The sequence below is a fragment of the Poromitra crassiceps genome (assembly GCF_964638095.1).
Source record: "Poromitra crassiceps genome assembly, chromosome: 21".
NCBI classification, from domain to species: Eukaryota; Metazoa; Chordata; class Actinopteri; order Beryciformes; family Melamphaidae; genus Poromitra; species Poromitra crassiceps.
In genome coordinates, this window is record NC_139638.1 from 12720574 (window position 1) to 12744944 (window position 24371).

Below are 24371 nucleotides of genomic sequence, written 5' to 3' on the forward strand. Positions count from 1 at the left end.
GGATTGTAGGTTTTTGGGGTGTCCGCCGGAGTTTAGTCTGACAATGTTGTGCACACCGGATAGTTAGTTAGGTTAAGTTAGTTAGGTTAAGTACATACATAAGTGCCTGGGTAGCGAGCAGACGGTGGTATTTGACAATTTAGCTGGAGCTCAGTCAAACTTGATTTGACGTTAGTTTTTATTGTGAATTAGATTCAAATTCAGAATGAAAACCAACGTGAAATTATTAGAAAATGGTCGGGGGGCCACTCTGCACCCTGTCGCGGGCCACATCTGGCCCCCGGGCCGCGAGTAGAGTATCACTGATCTACAGCAAGCCCGCTGAAATGTCATCCTGGGTTTTTTCTCTTCCAATATAGATCATTTGAGAGACACGTGAGGAGTCTCTTGAGTCTACTTGCAAAGCTCATGTATCTTATTATACTGTTATATTACAATGAAATCAATAGCACTGTGCTATTACACTCGGGGTCATGTGCATGAGTACAAATAGCCTGCGTGCAACAACTGAGGTCAAGGCCACCAACAAATTATTACTTTATCTCTGAACAAGTCCTCGTCCCTTCTCCTTTGACGTGGATTTAGGCTTTAAGGATTTTTGTCCATGACAATGACAGCTGCCCCTTATGGTGACTAGTCGGGATTATTTGCATTATCATAAAAGACAGAATAAGGCCATGTTTAGACGACAACCGTCTCTGCATAAAACGGCAAACTAGCGTTGCATCCTCACCTTTTATTTCGCATTTACACACAGCCGGTGTGATAATGATTTGCGTGCAGACTGTCAGGCTGACTGAAGCCGCAAAAGCGTCAAGTGAGCCACAATAAAATCTCGCCCCTGTGCGACATAAAACCTGGTTAGATACCAGAACGGGTAACCATAAGTGTGGAAATTGCAACCATTGTGTAAATATGATTAAAACCAACTATTTTATTGACGCCACATCAGGACAGAAATATGATATAAAGTCATTTATAAATTGCAACACCTCTTATGTGATTTATAGACTAGTTTGTCCGTGTGGATGTTTCTATATAGGGAGAACAAAGCGTAAACTGAAAGCAAGATTGGCAGAACATAAATATGCGATAAAAACCGGCAACCCCCAGTATCCTATGGCTTTACATTATAAAGAGGCCAACCATGGCAGTTGCAACACTCTAAAGATAACAGGTATAGAACATATAGATAACTCAATAAGAGGAAATGCATCGCAGACAGTGAGTTGTTGTCAATTATTCAATGCGGGAGACAGTGATTAATAGGCTATGTGCGATGTTAGTAGGGGGGACTTAACGCAGATTGTGTTTTTAGCAAATCGTTATCGCGTTTGTTGAATGTCAATGCGACTCATTATGCCTGTGCCATAAGGCTGTATTGGGCTAGTTCAATGTTTCTATTGCCTACCATTGTCTAACATTCAGAATTGCGTTTACACAGCGACAGTAAGGGGCAGCGTTTTCAAGAATTCCACTCTGGGACCTGTTTTCACATTTTGGCGTTTTCACCCCCAAATAACGCCGTCACCGTGTATAAGGAAGGCACTAACGCTAAAAAAGTTTGCCGTTTTATGCGGGGAGCGTCGCCGTGTAAACAGGGCCTAAGAGCTCATGATGACAGCTGAATGATTTTCTATTTCTCTCCACACACACACACACACACACACACACACACACACACACACACACACACAGTCTCACACACACACACACACACACACACACACACACACACACACACACAGTGGACTGACCTCTTTGCGGTGACAGTGACCTTCCTCCTGCAGTGTATGGAGACGGTGTTGGGGGCGGCTCCTCGCCCGGGCTCCAGAACCGTGTCCCACAGTGCCGAGTCACTGGGCCGCGCGGCGCTGAACGACAGCCCCTTCTTTACCGTCGCCCTGCAACAAACACACACAAACACACACACACACACCAAGGTTATTATAGTGTGTATTTTTAGTTTGTTTGGACTTTTTCCTCCATTTCAGCTAGTTTCAATTGGGTTTTCTAGTTCATTTTCTTATGTCAGGGGTGAGATTCAAAAATGTAAAAAGTATTGTGCAATAACAATGCAACAAAACATCGTAGCATTGTTTGAAGTATTCACATAGGACACAGATGAACAACCATCTACAAAAGAAGCCAAAACATTTGGAAGATATTTACCGCAATGCAGCATCATATAGAATCATATATATAGTTTAGCTGTATGTATCTTTACGTTACTGTGATGCAATAATGACCTGCAAGTGGAAAAGCGGACATTTTATAGCAATCTGAGCCATTCAATGCATGTGAGCATGTTTGTTACTTCATGCCTGTGTACGTTTGTTTGTTTTTTGAGAAGGTGAGTGTTTGTGTGTGTGCGCACGCGCGTATGCATGTGTGTGTGTGTCAGTGTGTGTGTGTCTGTGTGTGTGCGTGCGTGCGTGCGTGCATCGGATTGTGAGTGCATTTGTGTGCGTTTGTTTATAGGTACGTGCGTTTTGTGTGTGTGTGTGTGTGTGTGTGTGTGTGTGTGTGTGTTTGTGTGTGTGTGTGTGTGTGTGTGTGTGTGTGTGTGTGTGTGTGTGTGCGTGTGTTCATCTGTGTTTTTCCGTTCACGTTGAGCCTAACGAGGTGCGTCGCCGGCTGACTGATGTGTCTGTGCCTGCCAGCAGACAGAACCAGCAGGGGTATTTAATTCCCATTAGCAGTGTGGAGATCCAGGCATCAGTTAATCAGATGTCTGACTCTGACACACACAACACATCACTCCACTAGAAGAAGAGCCAGAACACCACACTGCTGCTGCTGAGAATGTGAGTCTGCAGGCCTGGAGGCATACTAAGCACCTATAGCCTGGGTATTTAAACTGGGAACCTAGACTACCGTACGTTGCAGCCGTGCTTCAGCCATGTGGCTACATGACAGAGTGGATGTATAACAACAGACACAAATATGTCATTTAGCCCCTGTTTCTAGCTGAAATCTGCACTGGAGCCAGGTGCTCCAGCTAGAGGAGGAAAAAATAGAACTGTGCTTCCGCCAGCTGCACACGGCTATACAGTATTTCAGCTAAAAACAGGGTGTAAATTATCATCTTTTCATGTCAACTTCAGGGCTTGTGGAGACTTGGATTACACCAGGTGAGCAGTATAGAACAGTGCTTCTCAAATGCGGGTCCGGGGACCCCCAGGGGTCCGTGCTGGCACTTTGCCAGGGGGTCAGCGAAAAGTTTTCAGCAAAATAAAAAGACACACTTTTTTGTAAAAGCTTCATAGTTCAATGAAAATACTGTATGCTTTAAATCTACAATGGTTCATGGATTACATTCTTATCTCACAAACCTATCAATTTAAAAGTCAAGCCGGTTACCGTGGAAACAATTAAGCTTAGCCCAAAATCACAAATCAGAATGAGGGGGACCCCGGTATGTTTTCTATCTTGTCTTTGGCTGAAAAACATTTGAGAACCTCTGGTTCACATTTTATGTATTTTTTCATTTTTTTTTTTTTCATGTTTTTGCTCATGGCCCCCTTCACACTCAGCAGTACAGCTCTACTTGCCTGACGCGGCCGCTCTTCATTTCTCCAAACCGGGACTGCGCAGGCTGCATTCTAATGCATGTACTGTACTGTATGCAAGAACCTCATACGACCCCACAGCAACAACAAATAAATCTGAACTATCCCTTTAAGTTATGTTATGTTAAGTTAAGTTTAAGTATATTAAGTTCTGGTCAGTTTCTGTTTTACGTTTGTTTAATCTGCCAAGGATCTTGGCTGGCCGCCGGCTGCCAGCTGGCTAGCTGCCAGACGCAATCGCAGATTGCTGCATCTGTAAGAGGTAGACACACACACACACACACACACACACACACACACTGACACACACACACACACACACACACACTGACACACACACACACACACGCACGCACGCACGCACGCACACACACACACACACACACACACACACACACACACACACACACACACACACACACACACACACACTGACACACACACACACACGCACACACACACTGTAAGGGGTAGAAACGTTTGCCTCCAAAACTGCAAAACTATTCAAGGAGGAGATTGAAGGTGCTGGACGGGTTCCAAAGGGATCCTGGTCCAATCTACCTCGATAGCATTTCAGCACCGCATTCGTGATGAGAATATCCTGTAGAACATCAGCCTGAAGGTGGGCTGTATGGGCGGCTGAGGAGGACTGTGCAGTGCCACTGAAGTAAACTAAAGTAAACAAAACCCTTGTGCAGGGCTGGGTATTGGCAAGGATCTCACGATACGATACGTATCACGATACTTGGGTCACGATGCGATTGTATCCCGATATATTGCGATGCGATACATATTGCGATATATTGCGATATTCTACAGAATTGACTCAAAATTAAATAATAGAGCTAAAGATACAACACACTGTGTACCACCCAGGTAGTGTAATAAATAATATGTACATCACTTTATACTGATAAGTTAGTGGACAAATTGAGTCAAAACTACTGAGTGTTGAGTGTTACTGAACGCATCGATATGGGAAATATCGATACAGTATCGATTAGGGGTGGGAATCACCAGATGCAGAGGCCTGGCCTGCAAAAAAAATAATAATAATAATGTGGAGATGCAGCGTTACCATGGCGTACTGGAAGGATCCATTTGACAAAGGGGTGGACCGTGACCATGAGGAGAGGCACCTGGTCAGCCACAATAATTAGGTCCACTGTGGCCTTTCAGACGACGCTCCGACGGCGCTGAGGGGACGCTAATGAGTGCCAAGAAAACATTCTCCACACCATTACGCCGCCTGCTGTAGCCATCGTCTCCTCAGCCTGATATCACACTCGATTGTCAAGCTCGTCGCGCTCCATTAAGCGGCCGACTCGGCGGAGTGGAACCCGGCGATGGTCTTCTGCTGCTGTAGCCCGTCATCCACCTCAAGGAGTGACAATAACATTAACAATAACAACAACAATAACAACAATAACAACAACTGATGTTCATTCAGGAAGCGTCGTCATCACTTCCCCGAAGAGAAAGGTAGCCCTCTGCCGTCGGAAATCATCGGTGCGCGCGCGGGGGCTAGTCCCGAGTCACGTGATCACTATTCATCCAAGTTGTTTTTGTTTCCTAAAACTAACTGTTGTTTTAGTAGCCTAAAAACCCAACCAAGTTGTTTTGCTTTGCCTAAACTGAACCGGCGAGTCGAGCCGTGGCTCCTGTGACACGTTAACCGGGCGGGCAGAACCGGACTGGTTAGCCGGCTAGCCGCGAGTCGCGGCTGCCGCAACTCACTACCGGACCAAGTCGGTGGTCAAGGTGGTCAACAACAACAACAACAACAATAATAATAATGATGATAATCATAATAATCATAATTATTATTATTATAACCACATAATCATCGTAGAAATCTTATTTTTTACATAATGCTGCATGCATGGAAAAGCATGCAGTCTTAAAACAGGTGAAAAGAAAGTTCAGTGGAATCCTGCTCTGCCTCCCAGCACTCACTGAGGTCTGATTCTCTTACAGAATGAGCAAAACGATGTTATCTTTATCTCAATACTTCATTGAGTGATTTTGTGCATTGTGTGTAGTAGTGTGATCTGAGTGGAACGATCTGAGGTGAGAAATAACTAATGTATTTTCCTGTCGATGTCAGTTGGTTGTTGAGCAAGTCGATGCAATAGAGACGCATGAATGAGCTCTCATTTCTTGTCGCTGAACAAACAAATCAACAACCAAATGAATTGAAATGAGTTTGAGCCAAATCAGTTATTGGTCCGTTTTGTGTCATATGAAGATAGCAACCACAAGAAAATGTGTTTATGTAGTACAAGGTATTGAGTATTGGTTGTGTTCCCTTATCTATCTACATACAGTAGTTCAAAGAATATGTACATTGTCTTTGTGTGGGTATTAGGGGTGGGGGGGGGATCGATACACAATAGTATTGCGATATTTTGCCTGACGATATTGTATCGATATTTGGACGCCATGTATCGATTAAAAAAAGATAAAAAAAAAAAAGAATTGCAGGCCATGCCACGCCAGGCCACGGGCATCTGCCCGAAGTGCCCGATGTTGCAGTCCACGCCTGCAGTGGCGTATTGAGTCCAGAGAAGCTTAATAATGTAGCCTACGTGTGGGGCAAAAACAAAACAAAACAAAAAAACACTGCATGTTTTAATTCCGGTGAGGTCAAGGAAAAGGTAGGAAAAGGAGTTAGACAATATATCGAAATATCGCAATATTCAATATATCGCAATACTAGCATATCGCAATATCGCAATACTATCGTATCGTGACTCAAGTATCGTTTTAGTATCGTATCGTGGGCATCTGGTGAGTCCCACCCCTAGTGGGTATGTATCTATCCTTATTCTGTTTTAGTCCAAGTGAAATAATTTACATCAGTATTATACACAGTGTATGTGCACATATCTCTGCACGACTGGGAGCTTTGCTTCAGTTTGAGACAAACTTTTATGAATGATAATGCCTCAGACATTGTTTTAATCCTAACCAGGCCAGTGTGTCCTAAGGCAGCACTAATCTTCTCTTCTCCCTCTGGGTGTGTTCCAGCTGTGCTACTTGGCTCCTCGCGCGCACAAACTGAAAAACCTAGTTCATGGTGATCCAGGAGCCAGACAGCTGCTAGCTGCTGGTGGTTTCCAAGCTAACATGTAGGATTAGAGAGAGAGAGAGAGAGAGAGAGAGAGAGAGAGAGAGAGAGAGAGAGAGAGAGAATAGAGAGAGAGAGAGAGAGAGAGAGAGATAGAGAGAGGGGGGGGGGGTGGGTGCAAGTGAGCAAGGGACACGTGAGTGACCAAGGCGTGGGCTGGTGGGACCGGATGTGGAGGAAAGGACTGACTAGGTCAGTAGTGGTCTTAACTACGCCAGTCGTAGCAATGTGCGTCCATGTGAATTGCCAGGGAATGCCCCCTGATTGGCACAAAAATGTGCCTCGCGACCTGCTTGGAGCGTCACTGTGCCACTACGCTCTATCAGCCACTACTGTATGTGCATCACTACACCCTCCCTCCTCCCACCCTCCCTCGCTCCGGGGGAAAATGGCGGCGATTGAGTGCCAGACAGTCTGAATGAAATTGAATGTAACGTTCCCAATTCTATGTATTAAATTCTAAAAAACGACCCTCAACATTTGGGAAGGCTAAGCCACACAACTAGTTTGTTACAATCGAACGTCATGCTTCGAAGGCGACTTTACGACGATGAGGACGGTGACGACTCAATCACAGCAGGTCTCCGCTGATACTACCACGGAGATCTCAGGCACCTTAAGCCTCCTCCTGACCAGGCGTAATATTTACGACCGGTCTTAGTGAGGAAAAGGCTTTGGCGTAGCTGTTAGGTGGTAAAGTTACGACCGGCTTAGCGTAAGACCAGTCGTAAGACCACTTGGTGCAACTGGCCCCTGAAGACCAACAGAGGTTTTAAGGCAAGGAGACAGAGGGTGAAGAACGGTGAGACGGGATCATAGAAGGACATAGTGTATTCACCTTATGTAGAAGAGACAGTCTGGCTTGAGAGACTTAACAGGAAGTGTAAACACAAGTTCTGATTAGTGTTTACACTTCCTGTGACTCATAAACCTAGTCTGACTCCTATGTGAGTCAAATTAGGCTTGACCAGGTGAGTCAGACTAGTTTGAGCAGGTAAAAAGCTGGGCGTTTTCAAGAGGAAGTCATGACACAATGGGTCAAGTGGGCGGGGCTACATAAGGTGAATTAGGAGATGTCATTCATGCACAAAATGACATCACTGGTCTACAAGTGAACTCAAATCAACTCTCAATAACTGTCAAACGAAATGAATGGCTGCAAATCGGTTTACAGTTTTGGGATATGTGTGAGATTACGTGTAAAATAATTCAGCGTTGTTTTTGGGTGGAGTGTCCCTTTAACCTTGCCAGGCAGCTGGATTTGTAAGATCGTGCGATCACATGACATGAATAAAGGCCTGAGAGGTACTATGAATCATAATATGCAATGCATTAGGGTTGTCAAAAGTATCGATAGTATCGATAAAAGTCAATACAAAAAAATTGAAACGGATACAATACTCATTTGCAACAGGTATCGATAGTATACACACACACACACACACACACACACACACACACACACGGTAAATCGCAACTGTATCAATATCAGCAGTGCTTTCTCTTAATGAAAAATCAAACATACGACTGATTTCTCCTTCCCCGTCATTGGTGGGTATCTGTTGCTTGGGTATCTGTTGATAGGCTGATGACTACAGCAGGGCTAATCTGCTGTGTAAGTGCAAAGTTTTTAATGAGTTTTATCAGGTCTAGAGATTATGGAGAAGCGTGCATCTGTCCATTCATCTGTCTTTGTTAATTTTTTGTGCCTCTTGATGTGTTATGTGTTGTATCGAAAATGGTATCGAGTATCGATATTTTCCTGGGTATCGGTATCGAAGTAGAAATTCTAGTATCGTGACATCCCTACAATGCATGCACCTGGAACATAAAATACAATAAAATAGTATATTGTACAGTATATCGTATAGCGCGATATGTGGGCGGGACTATATCACGATATTTAAATTTGTATATTGCTGAAAGCCTAGTTACACAGTACTCTACTCCTGCACTCCTGTACCTCCAAAGTGCTACACAGTACTCTACTCCTGCACTCCTGTACCTCCAAAGTGCTACACAGTACTCTACTCCTGCACTCCTGTACCTCCAAAGTGCTACACAGTACTCTACTCCTGCACTCCTGTACCTCCAAAGTGCTACACAGTACTCTACTCCTGCACTCCTGTACCTCCAAAGTGCTACACAGTACTCTACTCCTGCACTCCTGTACCTCCAAAGTGCTACACAGTACTCTACTCCTGCACTCCTGTACCTCCAAAGTGCTACACAGTACTCTACTCCTGCACTCCTGTACCTCCAAAGTGCTACACAGTACTCTACTCCTGCACTCCTGTACCTCCAAAGTGCTACACAGTACTCTACTCCTGCACTCCTGTACCTCCAAAGTGCTACACAGTACTCTACTCCTGCACTCCTGTACCTACACAGTACTCTACTCCTGCACTCCTGTACCTCCAAAGTGCTACACAGTACTCTACTCCTGCACTCCTGTACCTACACAGTACTCTACTCCTGCACTCCTGTACCTCCAAAGTGCTACACAGTACTCTACTCCTGCACTCCTGTACCTCCAAAGTGCTACACAGTACTCTACTCCTGCACTCCTGTACCTCCAAAGTGCTACACAGTACTCTACTCCTGCACTCCTGTACCTCCAAAGTGCTACACAGTACTCTACTCCTGCACTCCTGTACCTCCAAAGTGCTACACAGTACTCTACTCCTGCACTCCTGTACCTCCAAAGTGCTACACAGTACTCTACTCCTGCACTCCTGTACCTCCAAAGTGCTACACAGTACTCTACTCCTGCACTCCTGTACCTCCAAAGTGCTACACAGTACTCTACTCCTGCACTCCTGTACCTCCAAAGTGCTACACAGTACTCTACTCCTGCACTCCTGTACCTCCAAAGTGCTACACAGTACTCTACTCCTGCACTCCTGTACCTCCAAAGTGCTACACAGTACTCTACTCCTGCACTCCTGTACCTCCAAAGTGCTACACAGTACTCTACTCCTGCACTCCTGTACCTCCAAAGTGCTACACAGTACTCTACTCCTGCACTCCTGTACCTCCAAAGTGCTACACAGTACTCTACTCCTGCACTCCTGTACCTCCAAAGTGCTACACAGTACTCTACTCCTGCGCTCCTGTACCTGAAGTTTCTGTATCAAACTCCATTCACTTGTTACAGGAAGAACAGGATGAAAGGTGGGTCCATCAGGAGGACGTCCTCGTCAGCAGATGGTATCAAAAAGACAAACTACAATCAGGAAGAACAAAACCACAAACATGTGAGAGCGTCCATTGAAGAAAAGCCCGATAACGGCTCAGACGAGTGGCCGCATGCTGTCCAACAGCAAACAATCTGTTCCTTACTTTGGCCACAAACTGCTATTTAAATAAGTAACAAGAGAAAGACAGATGGACAGACAGGAAGGCACACACACACACACACACACACACACACACACACATACGCGCACGCACGCACGCGCACGCACGCACGCACGCGCACACACACACACACACACACACACAGAGAGGCTAAGTGGTACGTCACTTCCTGCTTCAGCACTGTACCAGAGATTTTCATCCGCCATTTATTTTCCCATAGACATTTCGTAAAATGCGTATAAAATAGTTGTACTTCGTCGAACCAAACGGTTCAGCTAACGCTATAATCGGGAGAGACCATAGAACATTTCACTCGGACCGAAACAAAAAACAACATTGCAAAAATATTTTCTTTAAACCCGCATTTTTTTTAACGTTTTAGTCCCAGTGAAATCTTCTATGGTCTCTCCCGATTATAGCGTTAGCTGAACCGTTTGGTTTGAACCAGTAAAACTATTTTTATACGCATTTTACGAAATGTGTATGGGAAAATAAATGGCGGATGAAAATCTGTGGTACAGTACAGAGCTGAAGCAGGAAGTAGGCTCTATTCCCTAGAGTCTAGATGATGGAGTGTGTTTTCAGGGTCAGTACCATTGTCAATACTCCATGCACACACATGCCCAACACACATTTACCACACAGTCTATGATACTGACCCACTGTTATCAAAAGCCAGCCAAACTAATCAATACAACTGAGACAGGGTCAAGGGCAGGGACGGCTCACAGACAGACAGACAGACAGACAGGCACACGCGCACACACACACACACACACACACACACACACACACACACACACACACAATGGCTTTTTATGCAAATCACAATTGCTGGCAATTCAACCAATGTTGCACAAAGACATAATCGTGCACACATCAATTTCTGGGTCAAAACTAATGGCCAGAGGCAAAGAGAGACATGGCTTCACCCAAACAGTCGATAAGATTGCCAGATTGGTTCCGTTTCCACAATGGATTAAAACTGAAATATACGTCAATGTGCCTCAAATATATTCAGTAATCAGGTGATTAAATTATTATTACGGGGGAAACTTGGGCCTCGCTTATGAAAATTAATTAATTTGCCCATACTTTTTATTAGGATGGGGGGGGGGTGCTAAAAAAATTGCATCTTCTTTAAGCTTCCACACATTTGGTACAGATAGTAGAATAAAGAATAAAGGTAAATCCCTCATATTGAAATCCAAATACCTGACCTGATATCCGTGATGTGTTCGTGACTGAATTCCCTAAACCTAGTGTACTATGCTCTAAGGCCACGTTCACATTACAGGCAAATCTGATTTGCTGCTAAAGTCATTAATCATCATTATCTTGATTGGTTTCCCAAATCTGATTTGTGAAGTTTAATGACCTATTAATGATTTATCCAGATTGGTTTTATGAGTCTGGACACTCCAAGTCTGATTTGTGTCACTTGTCCGAAACCACATATGGAGGTCTGGACACATAGATCCGACTTTAACACTTTCCCAAATCAGATGTGTGGCAGTGCGGACACTCTCCCAAATCAGATTTGGGAAACCAATCAAGATAATGATGATTAATGACTTCATCAGCAAATCGGATTTGCCTGTAATGTGAACATGGCCTAAGGTGATGTTAATGAAGGATGGCAGTGCTCCTGCATGTTTTATCCCAATTTACTAAACTGCCTGCATACTTTACAATTAGTAACTGACCATCACCAGCTGACCATCAGTAAAATATCAATATCTAAATTTAAGTGAATGAGCTAAAACACTGCCATGGTCTGTTAACATCTGTTTTTAAAAACATGTCATGGGGGGGGGGGGGGGATGCACGAACTGATTTCACCAAGTAACAGTTGTTCCTGGACAAACATATCTTCCTGGTATGGGCCGGGAAAACCCCGCCCCGAACTCATTTGATTGGTCGCCGCAATTTCCTCTTCCTGAAAGCGTGCAGCAAGTAAAAAAAGATGTGTTTAAGATTAGGGTTTTCTTATCTAAGCACGACCATAACCAAACCCCTAACCACATTGTTGTACTTGCCTAAACCTAATGTCTAACCCTAAATGTTTTATGAAAATGTGTGTGTAGGAATTGAACCCCAGTCCTCTGATTGGAAGACAAGCACCTTGCCCATTAAGCCATAGGACCAAGCAAGGAGGACCTTCTTCTATTCGTTTGGAGTCTGTGTACATGACATTCATATCGAATATAAATATTCTCCAGATACTTCAACACTCGATATGTTCTATGATGCTAAACAGTTACAGGCACAATGAATACAAAAAGAACAGGACTATCTTTCCACCTCTTTCTGCCTGTGAGTTCAAACATGTTTTGATATTCAATCTGTTTAAACGAAAGAACTGCCGTGCTCAACTCACAGTCTTTTAGAGTTTAATGGCTGCCAACCCCCCCAAAAAAATAACAAAAATAACAAAATGAAGTCGTCAGCACTCACAAATAAATGCATATCACTTCTTTAATGATTAATGACGCGCCTGTTTGTTTTGCTGCTGTGCATCGTTAACAAAAGTGATATAGACTTTTATTTGAAAGTGCTGACGACTTCGTTTTGTTATATTCAATCTGTTGAAATGTCAGTAATTCCGTGTGATGGAAACTTGAAAATAACATTTAGCAAAGGTTATGTTTGCAAGCTGAAAGTGGCCGTGTGCTTATCAGGTGGATGCAATCAATGCCCCTCACCCTGCCACACACACACACACACACACACACACACACACACACACACACACACACACACACACACACACACGGTAAATCCTGGCAGTCAGCTCCAGATCATCGCTATCTCAAAGGGTTAACCTCCGGAGTCATTTTCAATCAGGGCAGCAGATTATCTGGCCTAACCCTGGTGGAGTGGACTCAATCTTGGGCCCCAAAGAGTGAAATAGATCAGGGATTTCTCCCCAGGAAGAATCAATCACTTTGCCAAGCTCCTCGGAGCTCTAGCCTTCACTTGAACTTAACCAGTGGACTCAGACCACTCTTGTCCAATCTCATTCTGGCTGTGGCAGAAGGTCGAAAATACTTTTGGCTGAAATCACTGACCTAAGTGGAGGGGGCTTCAGTAGTACAGGCAGAGAGGGTCAGTGAGTGTGGATTTTGGGGGAAGTTCGCTTGCCCAGAATTTGAAGGGTATAAACTCTATTCACGTAATTTCCCAAAAGCTTGCACACAGCAGATTCAGGTCAGTGAGGGTGTGTGTGTGTGTGTGTGTGTGTGTGTGTGTGTGTGTGTGTGTATCTAAAACTACATTTGGTTTATGACCTTTGTGTCTGTGTGTGTCAGCTACAATTTAAACGAATTTAATGTATTTCGTGTGTGTGTGTGTGTGTGTGGGGGGGGGGGGGGGGGGGGGGGGTGCGTGTGCGTGTGTGCAGGAATGTCTATGCTTGTGTAGTATGTAGGCTAAATGCAGCAGAGCAGTGGGATTGGCAGCCCTGATCATTATGGGTTCTGAGCTCTGGGTTCAACTAAGTAACCTACAGGTCAACACATGTATTGCTTGTATTTCTCTATGGGTCAACACATGTATGGCTTGTAGGGGTGTCACGATACACTCAGTTCATGATACGATTCGATACACGATATTGGGTTCACGATAACGATACGATATTTTAACAATATTTTTTTGCGATCGATTTGTAAGTTGAGGGGGCATCCTCCACGCTAATTTGAGTAATTTCACCATTTTCATCCTCCGTGTCTGTAACATCCCTCGTCTGTTCAAACAAAGCAATGAAAAGGAGAGCGAGCATGCAATCAGATGCAGATCAGTGCCACCATGTTCAGCTTCTTTTTCTCACGATATGAGATTTCATCTCAACGATACATATTGTCACGTTTTGATATCGCGATATATTGTGGGACGATATATTGTGACATCCCTAATGGCTTGTATTTCTCTATGGGTCAACACATGTATGGCTTGTATTTCTCTCTCTATGCCTTGTTGACATCCAGCTGCAGATTACTGTGGGGTTGGGATGTTTGCAGTGATAGCACTAAGTCAAGGGATTAAAGAGAAAATTGTCTTGCATTTCAAACAAAAAACTATTAAGCCCGAGTAAAGGCTGGAAATATAAACCTCACTGAGATGGCTTTAAACTGCTGATCTAAAGCGTTCTAATAAAAACAATTTTATCTCGCCCGGGTGATCGTGCATCGTGTGTTCTGGCATGAGAGAGCTGCTCATATATTAAGTTAACTGTTGCCCAAGGGAGTCAGGAAGTTGTTAGTCATTTTGTTTTCCTGTGCCACTGATGCATTATTTATGAAGTCAAATATCCAGAGAAACTTGTTCAAACATTAGGGGGGTGTTGAGATATGAAAACGGGTGAATCATTTGGCAATTAGTTCCCTGCCTATGGAAGAGCGCTCTTCATAACTTTCCCATTAAGAGAGGGGTTGAGGTAGACTGCCACTTAGACGTACATAACATGTCTTTAATTTATGACGCCAGCGGAACCGTCAGACAACGCAACAAGTCACGCTGGCGTTCAAGCATTTGACTGCATGGCCTTCGTGGCCACGCCCCATCGCCTCGCTATCCAAGTGGCCTTAAGTAACCATTTAAATGCATGGAACTTAACCTTCAGGAACATGCTCAAGTATACATTATGGCCATTCAACTTCTTTCCATTGGGCATTGGGACTAATTACTGTAGGATGGTATAGGGTAGGTTTATATCAGGAAATTAGTTAAGGTGTTTGTATATCTTTTTGTATTTTTATTATATTGTACAACTGTGTACAAGGAAATGTATTGATATGTTGTAACGTAATGTTGTAGGGTATGTTGTTATGTTTTATGGTATTTGATATGATGTGTTGTATGTTTAATGTGTCAGGACTCTTGGAAGAGTAGCCTTTGGCTAAAAGAGATCCTAATAAAAACTCAAACTCAAACTCCAGATTCGTTTTTTTGCTTCACATGCTTCAATGACAGTCAAATGATCTGCTAAGCTCCTGTCCTCTGCTAACTTGGTGGCACCATAGTTGGAAAAAATCGATTCTGTCCTTATATAGAGGCCATTTACACCTGGCGTTAACATGCGTTTTCTGCTATCAGATTGCAATCAGATTGTATTTGATCACTTCAGCCTGATTCCATTTACACCTGGCGTTGACATGCATTTTCTGCAATCTGATTGCAATCAGATTGCAGAAAAGGTTGTCCTCTCAATCCGCATAAAGTTGCTGTATCCAGATTGAGAGGACACATTGCATTTACACTTGTGGTTCAATGTGTACACAATGCATCCCTGAGCACCTCCGGAGGTGGTTTGGCCGATCAGATTGCAATCCATCTTCAATGAGTTTTGGGGGTTGTTTACAACTGTACTTTCAAGTGATAAAACACAATCTGATTGCAATCTGATCACAGAAAACACATGTTAACGCCAGGTGTAAATGGCCTCTATGACACATTGCGAAAACACCTCATGACTCTAATTACTTTCTTTCTAGTTATGCATGGCTTCAAACTGTGAGCCAGTAGGGAGCATACTTACCCTATGCTTCAACGGATTCCTTGAAATATATGAGTTTGTCCTCCACGTTGATCTGCCCTACCCACAGGGCAGTACAGGCTGTAGCACTGACCTACATCAATATGGATGGACTACCTCAATAGCCATTCTAATCTAGCGACAAGAGCACCTCTGTGCCAGCAGAGTGCATTTACAGTAGGCCTCAACAGCTGCCCAGGACGACACACGTCTCACCTACATGTATGACCTACTATTCATTTTGATATGGAAAAGTAGCCCAAAAAGGATTTTGGAGGCCGATGCCGATACCGATATTAGGGAGTAAAAAAATTCCGATATCGATATATCGGCCGATATTCTTATATTATATAATACACATTATATTACACAATTATTTTGCAATGATCCCTCAAATATCAAACACTTGACAAAGATATGACTTGACATGACTTGAGATATGTAATGTAGGGAGGATATTTTACAGCTTATCAATAAACTTTATTGTCCAAAATGACATCACTGCAATGAAACAGTATACTGAACTGGGAATTTAATCATTATAAATAACTAAAAATACAAAAGAAAATAGAACAAATATAACTAAGAAAAAAGATCAAATATACACAACATGCTGTCTATAACTTAAAAAATACAAAGTAAAAAAATATCGGCCAACATATCGGCCGATACCGATATATCGGTTATCGGCCGATAATATCGGTGGACCGATATATCGGTCAGGCTCTAAATATAACACTACAAGGCTGGCCAGCAGTGACCTGTGGTGCACTGTTTATGTGAGTTTGTTTCAATGCCCAAAGAGTGGTAAACAGGTATGCAACTGTAAATATATTATACCTCCATTGTAAGTTCTCAGCCGATTTTGGGGACATTGTGATGCCAATAAGAACACAGACAAAAAAAAGGAGAATAATATTGGTTCATCAGAATCTCTTACCTGAGTGTGAAACTCTCAAGGGTAGACGCGCTAGACAAGAAGATGTAGAAAGTCGCCACTTCCGAGGTCTTCAGGGGCTTTGAGGAGGTCTGGACCACCACGGCGCCTCCTAGCCTCAGTCGAAGGAAGGTGGGGTTCCCCGGTGGAGATCTAAGCAGATTGACACTTCCTACCCTCCTCATGGGTGTCCCTGAGGAGCCCCCAGGACTTCCTCTCCTTCCCACGCCCACACGCTGCAGGCTATCCTGGGGCGCACACTGGCCCGTCCGGTCCCTCCGGCTCTGGAAGTACACCTCCGCTAGGTTCCCCTGGATCCCCTTCGTTCCTTCGCCACCTCCTGCCTCCCTGCTGCTAGAGCCGCTCGATCGGCTGGCCGGGCCGAACCAGGCCGGTTCTGGCTTCAGCTGGGCCACGCAGAAACCACCGGGTGACACCAGGCATGACCCGCGGACCTCCCGGGTCTCCCAGAAGGCGTATGCCGTGACACAGTGAGCACCGTCCTTGGCTTTGGCTCCAGCTCCGTTCTTGCCATCGTCTTCTCCAGACGCCATCGTCCGCCGCACCATGGTGATGTCACTTCCTGTGGGCATGTGGAAGAGGATCTTGACGACGGGGGCCGAGGAACGGATCTGGCGGCCCAAGATGACTGACAGGATCCTACGACCACTCAGGAGCAGGTCTGGAAGAATGGGGGCATCGACAGTCACCGGACCATACGAGGCATTGACGGCCGGCTGAAGGAGGCCAGCCCCTGGATCAGTGATGAGAAACGTCTGCCTCTGAGCGCTCAGGCTGGAGTTCCCTGGCTGCTCCTGGCCGCTCTGCCTGAGGAACACATGGTCCACATTGAGGACCTGAAAGCCCACCGCGGGATAGACTGGGGACGGGGTGGAGAAGGTCCCAATGTCTTCAGATACCTTCTGGCTGTCCACCACTAGAGGGGCAGAAAGATGGGACACAAAGAGAGAGGTTAGTGCTACAGGAGGTAATATCTACTACTGGGTCTGTGATTGATTTGGTAACATGTGGGTAGTAGTCGCTATATTGCTTACTTTTTGAAACATTGGTGAAAAAACTAGGGATGCAAATTTGTATACATTTCCTTAAAAAATAAGAAAATAGCACATAGCCTACATCGATTGCTCATTAACATCCCTAGAAAAAAAAACAATTACTTTACACTGACATTGTCAATTTTGGGATTTTCATTGAACAGAAAGCAGATTTTGCTCTCTTGCCTTTAACGCAGTGATCTATGAAATCCTGCAAAAACTGGTTACTCATCATCACACTGACAGTTGGATTGTGACCTTAACCACTATGATGAAACCCAATAAAGAAAATTTGATTCCTTTCTATTATAAAGCGGCATTTCTGATCTCCAAGTAGCCCCTATGATATATAATAAAGGAAATTGCAAATGTCACTCGATCAATGTTCTGAGTGGTAAAAGCCTCGGCGATGTTCTGTGGAATAACTGTTATTACGATGCTGTATGAGACAGCACCCACTTTTTCCTGCCAAAAGATGCTTGATCATGTGCCTGCCTCCAGGCTGCTGAACAGCACAACAATTAATGTGTAAACCTGAGTCTCCATGTAGCCGGAGAGAGAACTTGTCCAGAGCTACAGCAACTAGGCCACTGCAGAACCTCATTTGTCCAAGTATGTCTCAAAGGATTTAACAAGGAATGAGTCTACCTAGCTCGAATAAACACTCGATGACAGAGCAATACGATGTAAGATGCAACACAATGAAACAGAAGGAAGGCAATCACGAGGTGTGCTCCTTGATCCTGAGACACAACATCTCAACGCTGGACAGCCGTGAAAGATGCTGCTATGAATATTCATGTTCCCAGGCAGATCTCAGAGGCTGAACCACATCATTTAGACAACAGCTGCACAGCTGTGTCCTACAATACACTATCCTGAATGCACACACCCATAACCTCTCTCTGTGTCTCTCTCTCTCTCTCTCTCTCTCTCTCTCTCTCTCTCTCTCTCTCACACACACACACAGATAGAGAGAGAGAGAGATAGAATTTATCATCAAGAGACAGACAGCTTAACTTAATGGCTCTTAATGCAGGTTATCTCTCTAAACCAGTGGTTCTGATTTGCAAGACTTTCTGGGACCCAAATTAGACCACGGGCCCCATTTGATAAGATGTTGTCCCAGGGTCTCCATCTGATAAGATTTTAGCTTTTGTGACAACCACACACACACACACACACACACACACACACACACACACACACACACACACACACACGGCCCTGTCTTGCAGGAGTCTGGTAAGAAGACCTTTAGACCATTCAGTCTCTCTCCTTCCTCACCGGTGCACCTTTTGTTCTCTTCATTATTTGTTTGATGTAGTTTATGTTGTCATATATGAGGAGTTATATCACCAAAGTAAAAGATGAAAAAATAATAATGTTAACTAAAACTAAGGGAAAATAACTAGACAACATAAACTACAATAAACAAATCAACAGAACAAAAGGTGCATTAACTGAGGAGGGAGACAGACTGAATGGTCTGAAGGTCTTCTTGCCAGTGAGTGCGCTGGGCCCAGGTGCACCCAATCAGCCTAACGACCCCAACGCCAGGCTCCTGCAAGACAGCGCCAGGAGAGTGGGAGGGTCATTACACTTTTAGATGTTTTATTACAAAAAAAAGTATGAAACCCATGACAAAAATAGTCATGCATTCTGTCATTGTGGGTGGAATTCTAGTGAAAATACACTTTGAGAACCACGTCTGCTCTAAACAACCACAGAAACGGTTGCATAACTTCAATATACTTTTTCCATCAATAAGCTAATTCTTCCAGTGGGTCAAACCGACCACTGTCCTGTCGTAAAGCTCACCTTTGGTAAGAGCTGTGAGAACAGCCACTGCGACAACTGGGAACACTGGACTGAGAGGAAAGTTTGGCGTCATTTTGGTAAAGTGGCAGGTCCGCTGGAGCGCTCCCTCCCGACGCGCACCGATGGACGGTCTGTCTGCACTCGGTTGAAAGAAAAGTCTGGAACCAAACGATCACATTGTTAAAGTAGGCTATAGCTAAGCTAAACTCGAGCGGGTTGAGTTGGGAGGAAACTGTCCAGGCCTAAAATGCGCTCTCCCTGTCGGCGTGGCTGACTTCTTCATCCACATGCGTCTTGATCCATCATCAGGAATTGCTTGTTTGGTCTCTCTCCAAATACGCACTAACGTTGCTTTCTGTAAACCGTGTGAGTTTGTTTTTGTTTTTGTTGTTGTTGCTCCGGTCAGCACGTCGGCTCTACTTGCAGGGCAGGACAGCGACAGGCACGACTATTCTCATGATGAGAGTGTGTGTGTGTGTGGGGGGGGGGGGGGGGGGGGGTCAGTAAACATGTGTGCAGTCTGTCAGATTAGTCAGACCCACGTGGGGTAGTCGCCGTTAGGGGGGGGGGGGCTGTGCTCACATTAAAATGCACAGGAGGTCAAGTGGATCAGTCAGTGGGTTTTTCCACGAGTCATTTTCATGTTGACTTTATGTGTGATGTGATTCTGTCCTAAAGATGGAATTGATTCTGTTATTGCAGGAACACATCAGCCCCACCCTGACTGTTTATTAATTTCCTGAATAGCCCAAATAAACCTTCCCAGGTTGGAAGAGCGCTCATTTTGTTCTTATCATCCGTGGCAATATTCTCTGTTTATGGGCTAGACCTGTTTTTCTTTATTAAAGTATTAGCCTACAGGGAAGTTCCTTGGCCATATCATGCATGCACAGATGCTCATATCCAAAATAAATATTGCTTTAAGTATTAACGTCTTTATTTCAGCCAATTTCTCGGTAGAGAAAGTCACAAGTTGTAAAAAGTTTTGCCAGCTGTCGGCTGCATATAGCCTATTCCCAGTCCACAGCATGCCTGGGACCTTATGGTGGTGTGCAGGATGGAGCAGAGACCTTATGGTGGTGTATATGGAGCAGATGGGTGCAGCAGGCATTATAAAGCCTTTGTAGTGTCATGACATAGACCTACTACAAATTAAGGCAACATTGTAAATCAGCACACACTCAGATTTGATACATAATTTTCTCTGGATAGGTCAATGTGCTTGAAATCAAATAATAAAGTGCAATGATTCTACTGTAAAATGCATTTTTGTCTGTGACACCGCAGGCCTTTATTGCACCTTGAGTATTATTAATATTATTATTATTATTTCTCCCCACTTGGCCAAATCCCCCTGCTATCCCGGTTGTTGCTCCACCCCCTCTGCCGATCTGAGGAGAGTTGTAGACTAGCACATGCTTCCTCCGAGCCAGCCACTTATTTTCACCTGACAGCGAGGGCGGGGTTTCACCAGCAGGACGTGGCGCGTGGGAGGATCACGCTATTCCCCCCCAGTTCCCCTCCACCAGAACAGGCGGCCCCCGACTGACCAGAAGAGGCGCTGGTGCAACGGCCATGACACATACCCCACTGTCTTTCTTACCTGTGGTGCAGACACGGCCAATTGTGTCTGGAGCATCTGACCAGGTGGCCTACCGCTGCCGGGAGTTGAACCCGGGTCTCCGTGGTGGTAGGTGAGTGTTTTTACCTCCACACTACCCAGACCCCCCAAAATATATTTAAAAAAGTATTTTTTTTTAATGGATTACTTTATAGTCTTGATCTAATATATCATACTGACAGGCTGAAGTGAAACAGGATGGCGTCTCATGGTAGCAGTGTTGGGCAAGTTACTTTCAAAATGTAATATACTACATATTACTAGTTACTTTCATTTGAACGTAATAAGTTACTTTACAATATTACTTTCTGTGTAGAGTAACTCGTTACTTATTTCACTACTTTTGCATTACTTTTACCAAAACAACAGCAGCAGCAGAATGCCATCGCCGCCCCGGAACCATCCCGAAAAATAATTTAAACCGCCTCAAAGTCAGTGTAAACAATCCAAAATTCTAAATGTTATTCTTTTCCTTTGTTATTGTCATCTATAGTGGGTTATTTGCATAAAAACACACAGTTTGATTAGGAAATGATTGTATCTTCATTTGAATATGTGCTTTGATTTAATAAAATGTAACTCAATTTGTAACTTGAGTTACTTGACAAAGTAACTGGTATAATATTACTGAAATCCTATAAGTAATATATTACTGAGTTACTGCTAAAAGTAATATATTACATGTAATATGTTACTTTTGTAATGAGTTACCCCCAACACTGCATGGTAGTGTGCCCCACAGCCGCGGGATGGACTGCGAGACGATGAAAGCGCTTGTGTTTCTGTGAGAGTGAGCCAGGGGGTTCTGGCTCATCAGCGCTGTGTCATCCATCCTGGATCCACACTGAGACGTCAGACTTAAGTGCTGACATCAGATTTACAGAACAGAACACCTCGAATTTAATGAGCTGAGCAACGCTCCCGTTTGTCCTCCCTCCTCCGACGCCCCCGCGACTTCCTCTGAATGTTGTTCCAGCTCCTTTCAGCCACTAGCTTGTTTGATTGTCGTTTATTTCAGGCACTTTACGCCTGAAATAACTCAGCTTTACTGACAGAGAGGTAGTCTGCCAGCTAAACCCAAGGTGTCCTCAGTGCGTCCTGCGTTAACACAAGGTGGCATCGGTGCCAAGGCGACAGCGTTTCTGCATGCAGGCATCGTTGGCAAATAAACATTTCCTTCCCCGACAGCAGAAGCTGATTAAAATAAATATGTGCCTTAGAGGGACATTTAACAATCTCTAAATGCCAATAAAACTGTGGAGAACGAACGGAGTTATTGAATCTCAGGAGAGTACCTTGAACTCACTATACACATTCACTTGTCATGCAAGGTTAACGCATGCGTTGTGTTTTTTTAGCACAGAGAATTTTTTAATTTGCAGTTTTAGTCTATAATTTTTTGGCTGGATGAGATGATTAAAACTGACAGAGGCAGAGGCCACTGACTGTTGAGTCTGGGAATGACTCCCAGATCTCAGCTGTTGTTCTCAACATTCAAAACCTGCTGCTGCTGCTATTAGTCAATGGAAGTGGACTAGGGGTGGGCGATATGCCCCAAAATAATATAATGATGTTTCAGGGTATTTCTGCGATAATATTCCTGATGATATACTGGAAAATATTCTATTATTAATTTCAAGAACGTATAGCCTATACAATTGCAACAAAATAAGCGTTATATTTTATGTCAGCATAAACGTAGCAGTTTGCCTTCAAATATTCAAATAGGCCTTCAAATATTACCATGCTCTTTTGTAACTTTGTAACCAAACCACTTCCACACTACTGAAGTCACTCTCCTTTTTGGAGTTTAAAACTCTTCCACTGTGGAGCCCGGAGCCGCTTTGAGCCATGCTTGTTGTTGCTGTGTGTGACGTCATTACATCAACTATAGTCAGAATATTGTCATTATCACGATATCACCGTATTAATTTTTGACGATATGAACATGAATTGTAACGATATAATGATAACGATACCATATGGCACACCCCCTAGGCCGGAGATGACTGAGAGGTGGTCAGATTCACCGTGTGTGACCACAAGCTGCTACCAGGTGGCTGAGAGGTTTTGCTAGACGCTGTGTGGGCCTTTTTTCTTTGTATCTTACTGAGATCTAAGAGTCATTATTTCTGTATCTGTACGAACGTGCGGACAGCTCATATTATATAAAAACTAAGCGCATTGTTCAAAATGTCAAATCCCGTTGCAGATCACCTGAATATAGCCTTTCAACCTGGAATCTGACATCCGGATGAACTGTGACCAGGACCCGTGAGCGATGAGTGCACCCAGGGGTCAGCGTGTGATTAGTAGATCTATTAACCTTTAGCGAGAGTAATCCAGCTCCGAGATGGATGCTGAACTGTAGCCACGGTCCATCTTAATCATTCCCCTGACCCCTCTTTAATACGCCTCATTAGCTAAATGGTGATCAAATGGACTTGCACCTATCCATCAAAACCAGCCAGAATGAGGATTAGATCAACCCGGCTCCGTTTCATCCAATCAGCGCTGCATTTAGTCGGCCGGGGGACCTTGTGAATAGATCGGCTAATAATGTACACAGAAACTGTTTCGAGAAACACCCGCGACGACGGGCGTTGTAAAAAGCGTTTATGAAGCCCTCTGCGCCAGCATGATTGTAAAGCGATTTTGTCTTTCACTGACCTCTGTGGAGGCCAGTCTCAGAACATAAAGCAGTCTTTATACCTGCTTGTGTAACAGGCAGCACAGGCAGAGGAGACAAGTAATCTCTGCACTGGTGCTGCTGGCCTGCGTCTGAGGGCTCTCCAGCGGTGCAGGGAGGAAGAGATGCGCTGTGTGGACGTCGTCTCCCGCTCCGAGCGAAGCCCAGACGAAGACAAATGGGCCGGGCCGGTACTGAGCCTGCACAGATTCTCCCCCTTTGCTGATGTCAGCCGACGTTCCACTGTCGATGACGAATGAATGTGCTTCTTGGAGCATGGCCGCCATAAACATCCCGTTTTTACACCCCGCGGGATGCCTGGGATGAGTTACCGGCCAGGTGGAATATCCTCCTCACACCCGACAAGCTGCCCCTCGGACGGCCATGATGGACAGGTGAGCCGAGCGACTCGCCTCCAACCGCCTGCTGGGAAACACGTTCATGTAGAGAGGATGGATGGACACACAGGGAAGGTTTTTTTTTCATTGAGAATTTCTCTCACTGACAGAGGGATTATGTGGGATTTATACCAGTGTTTTTCAAACATTTTCACATCAAGGACCCCTAAACTGACACAAATTAGACCACAGACCCCCCATAGCTGGTAAGATTTTAGTTTTTAGATGTGTTATTACAGAACATGTATGAAACCC

The 24371-nt window shown here is 44.4% G+C and overlaps 1 protein-coding gene across 1 annotated transcript in view; it reads right to left on the bottom strand.

The window, feature by feature from the left end:
* The window catches only part of LOC310795255 (transmembrane protein 132D), a gene marked incomplete at both ends in the record, with an annotated part of 63685 nt that extends 39674 nt beyond the window's left edge, over window positions 1–24011 (bottom strand). The window contains 4 exons of the mRNA XM_083657313.1: window positions 1758–1904; window positions 16536–17469; window positions 21741–21894; window positions 23742–24011. Of these exons, the coding sequence (XP_083513439.1) occupies window positions 1758–1904; window positions 16536–17469; window positions 21741–21894; window positions 23742–24011 (1505 nt within the window). The remainder of the gene's footprint in view (window positions 1–1757; window positions 1905–16535; window positions 17470–21740; window positions 21895–23741) is intronic.
* Window positions 24012–24371: the final 360 nt, after the last annotated feature.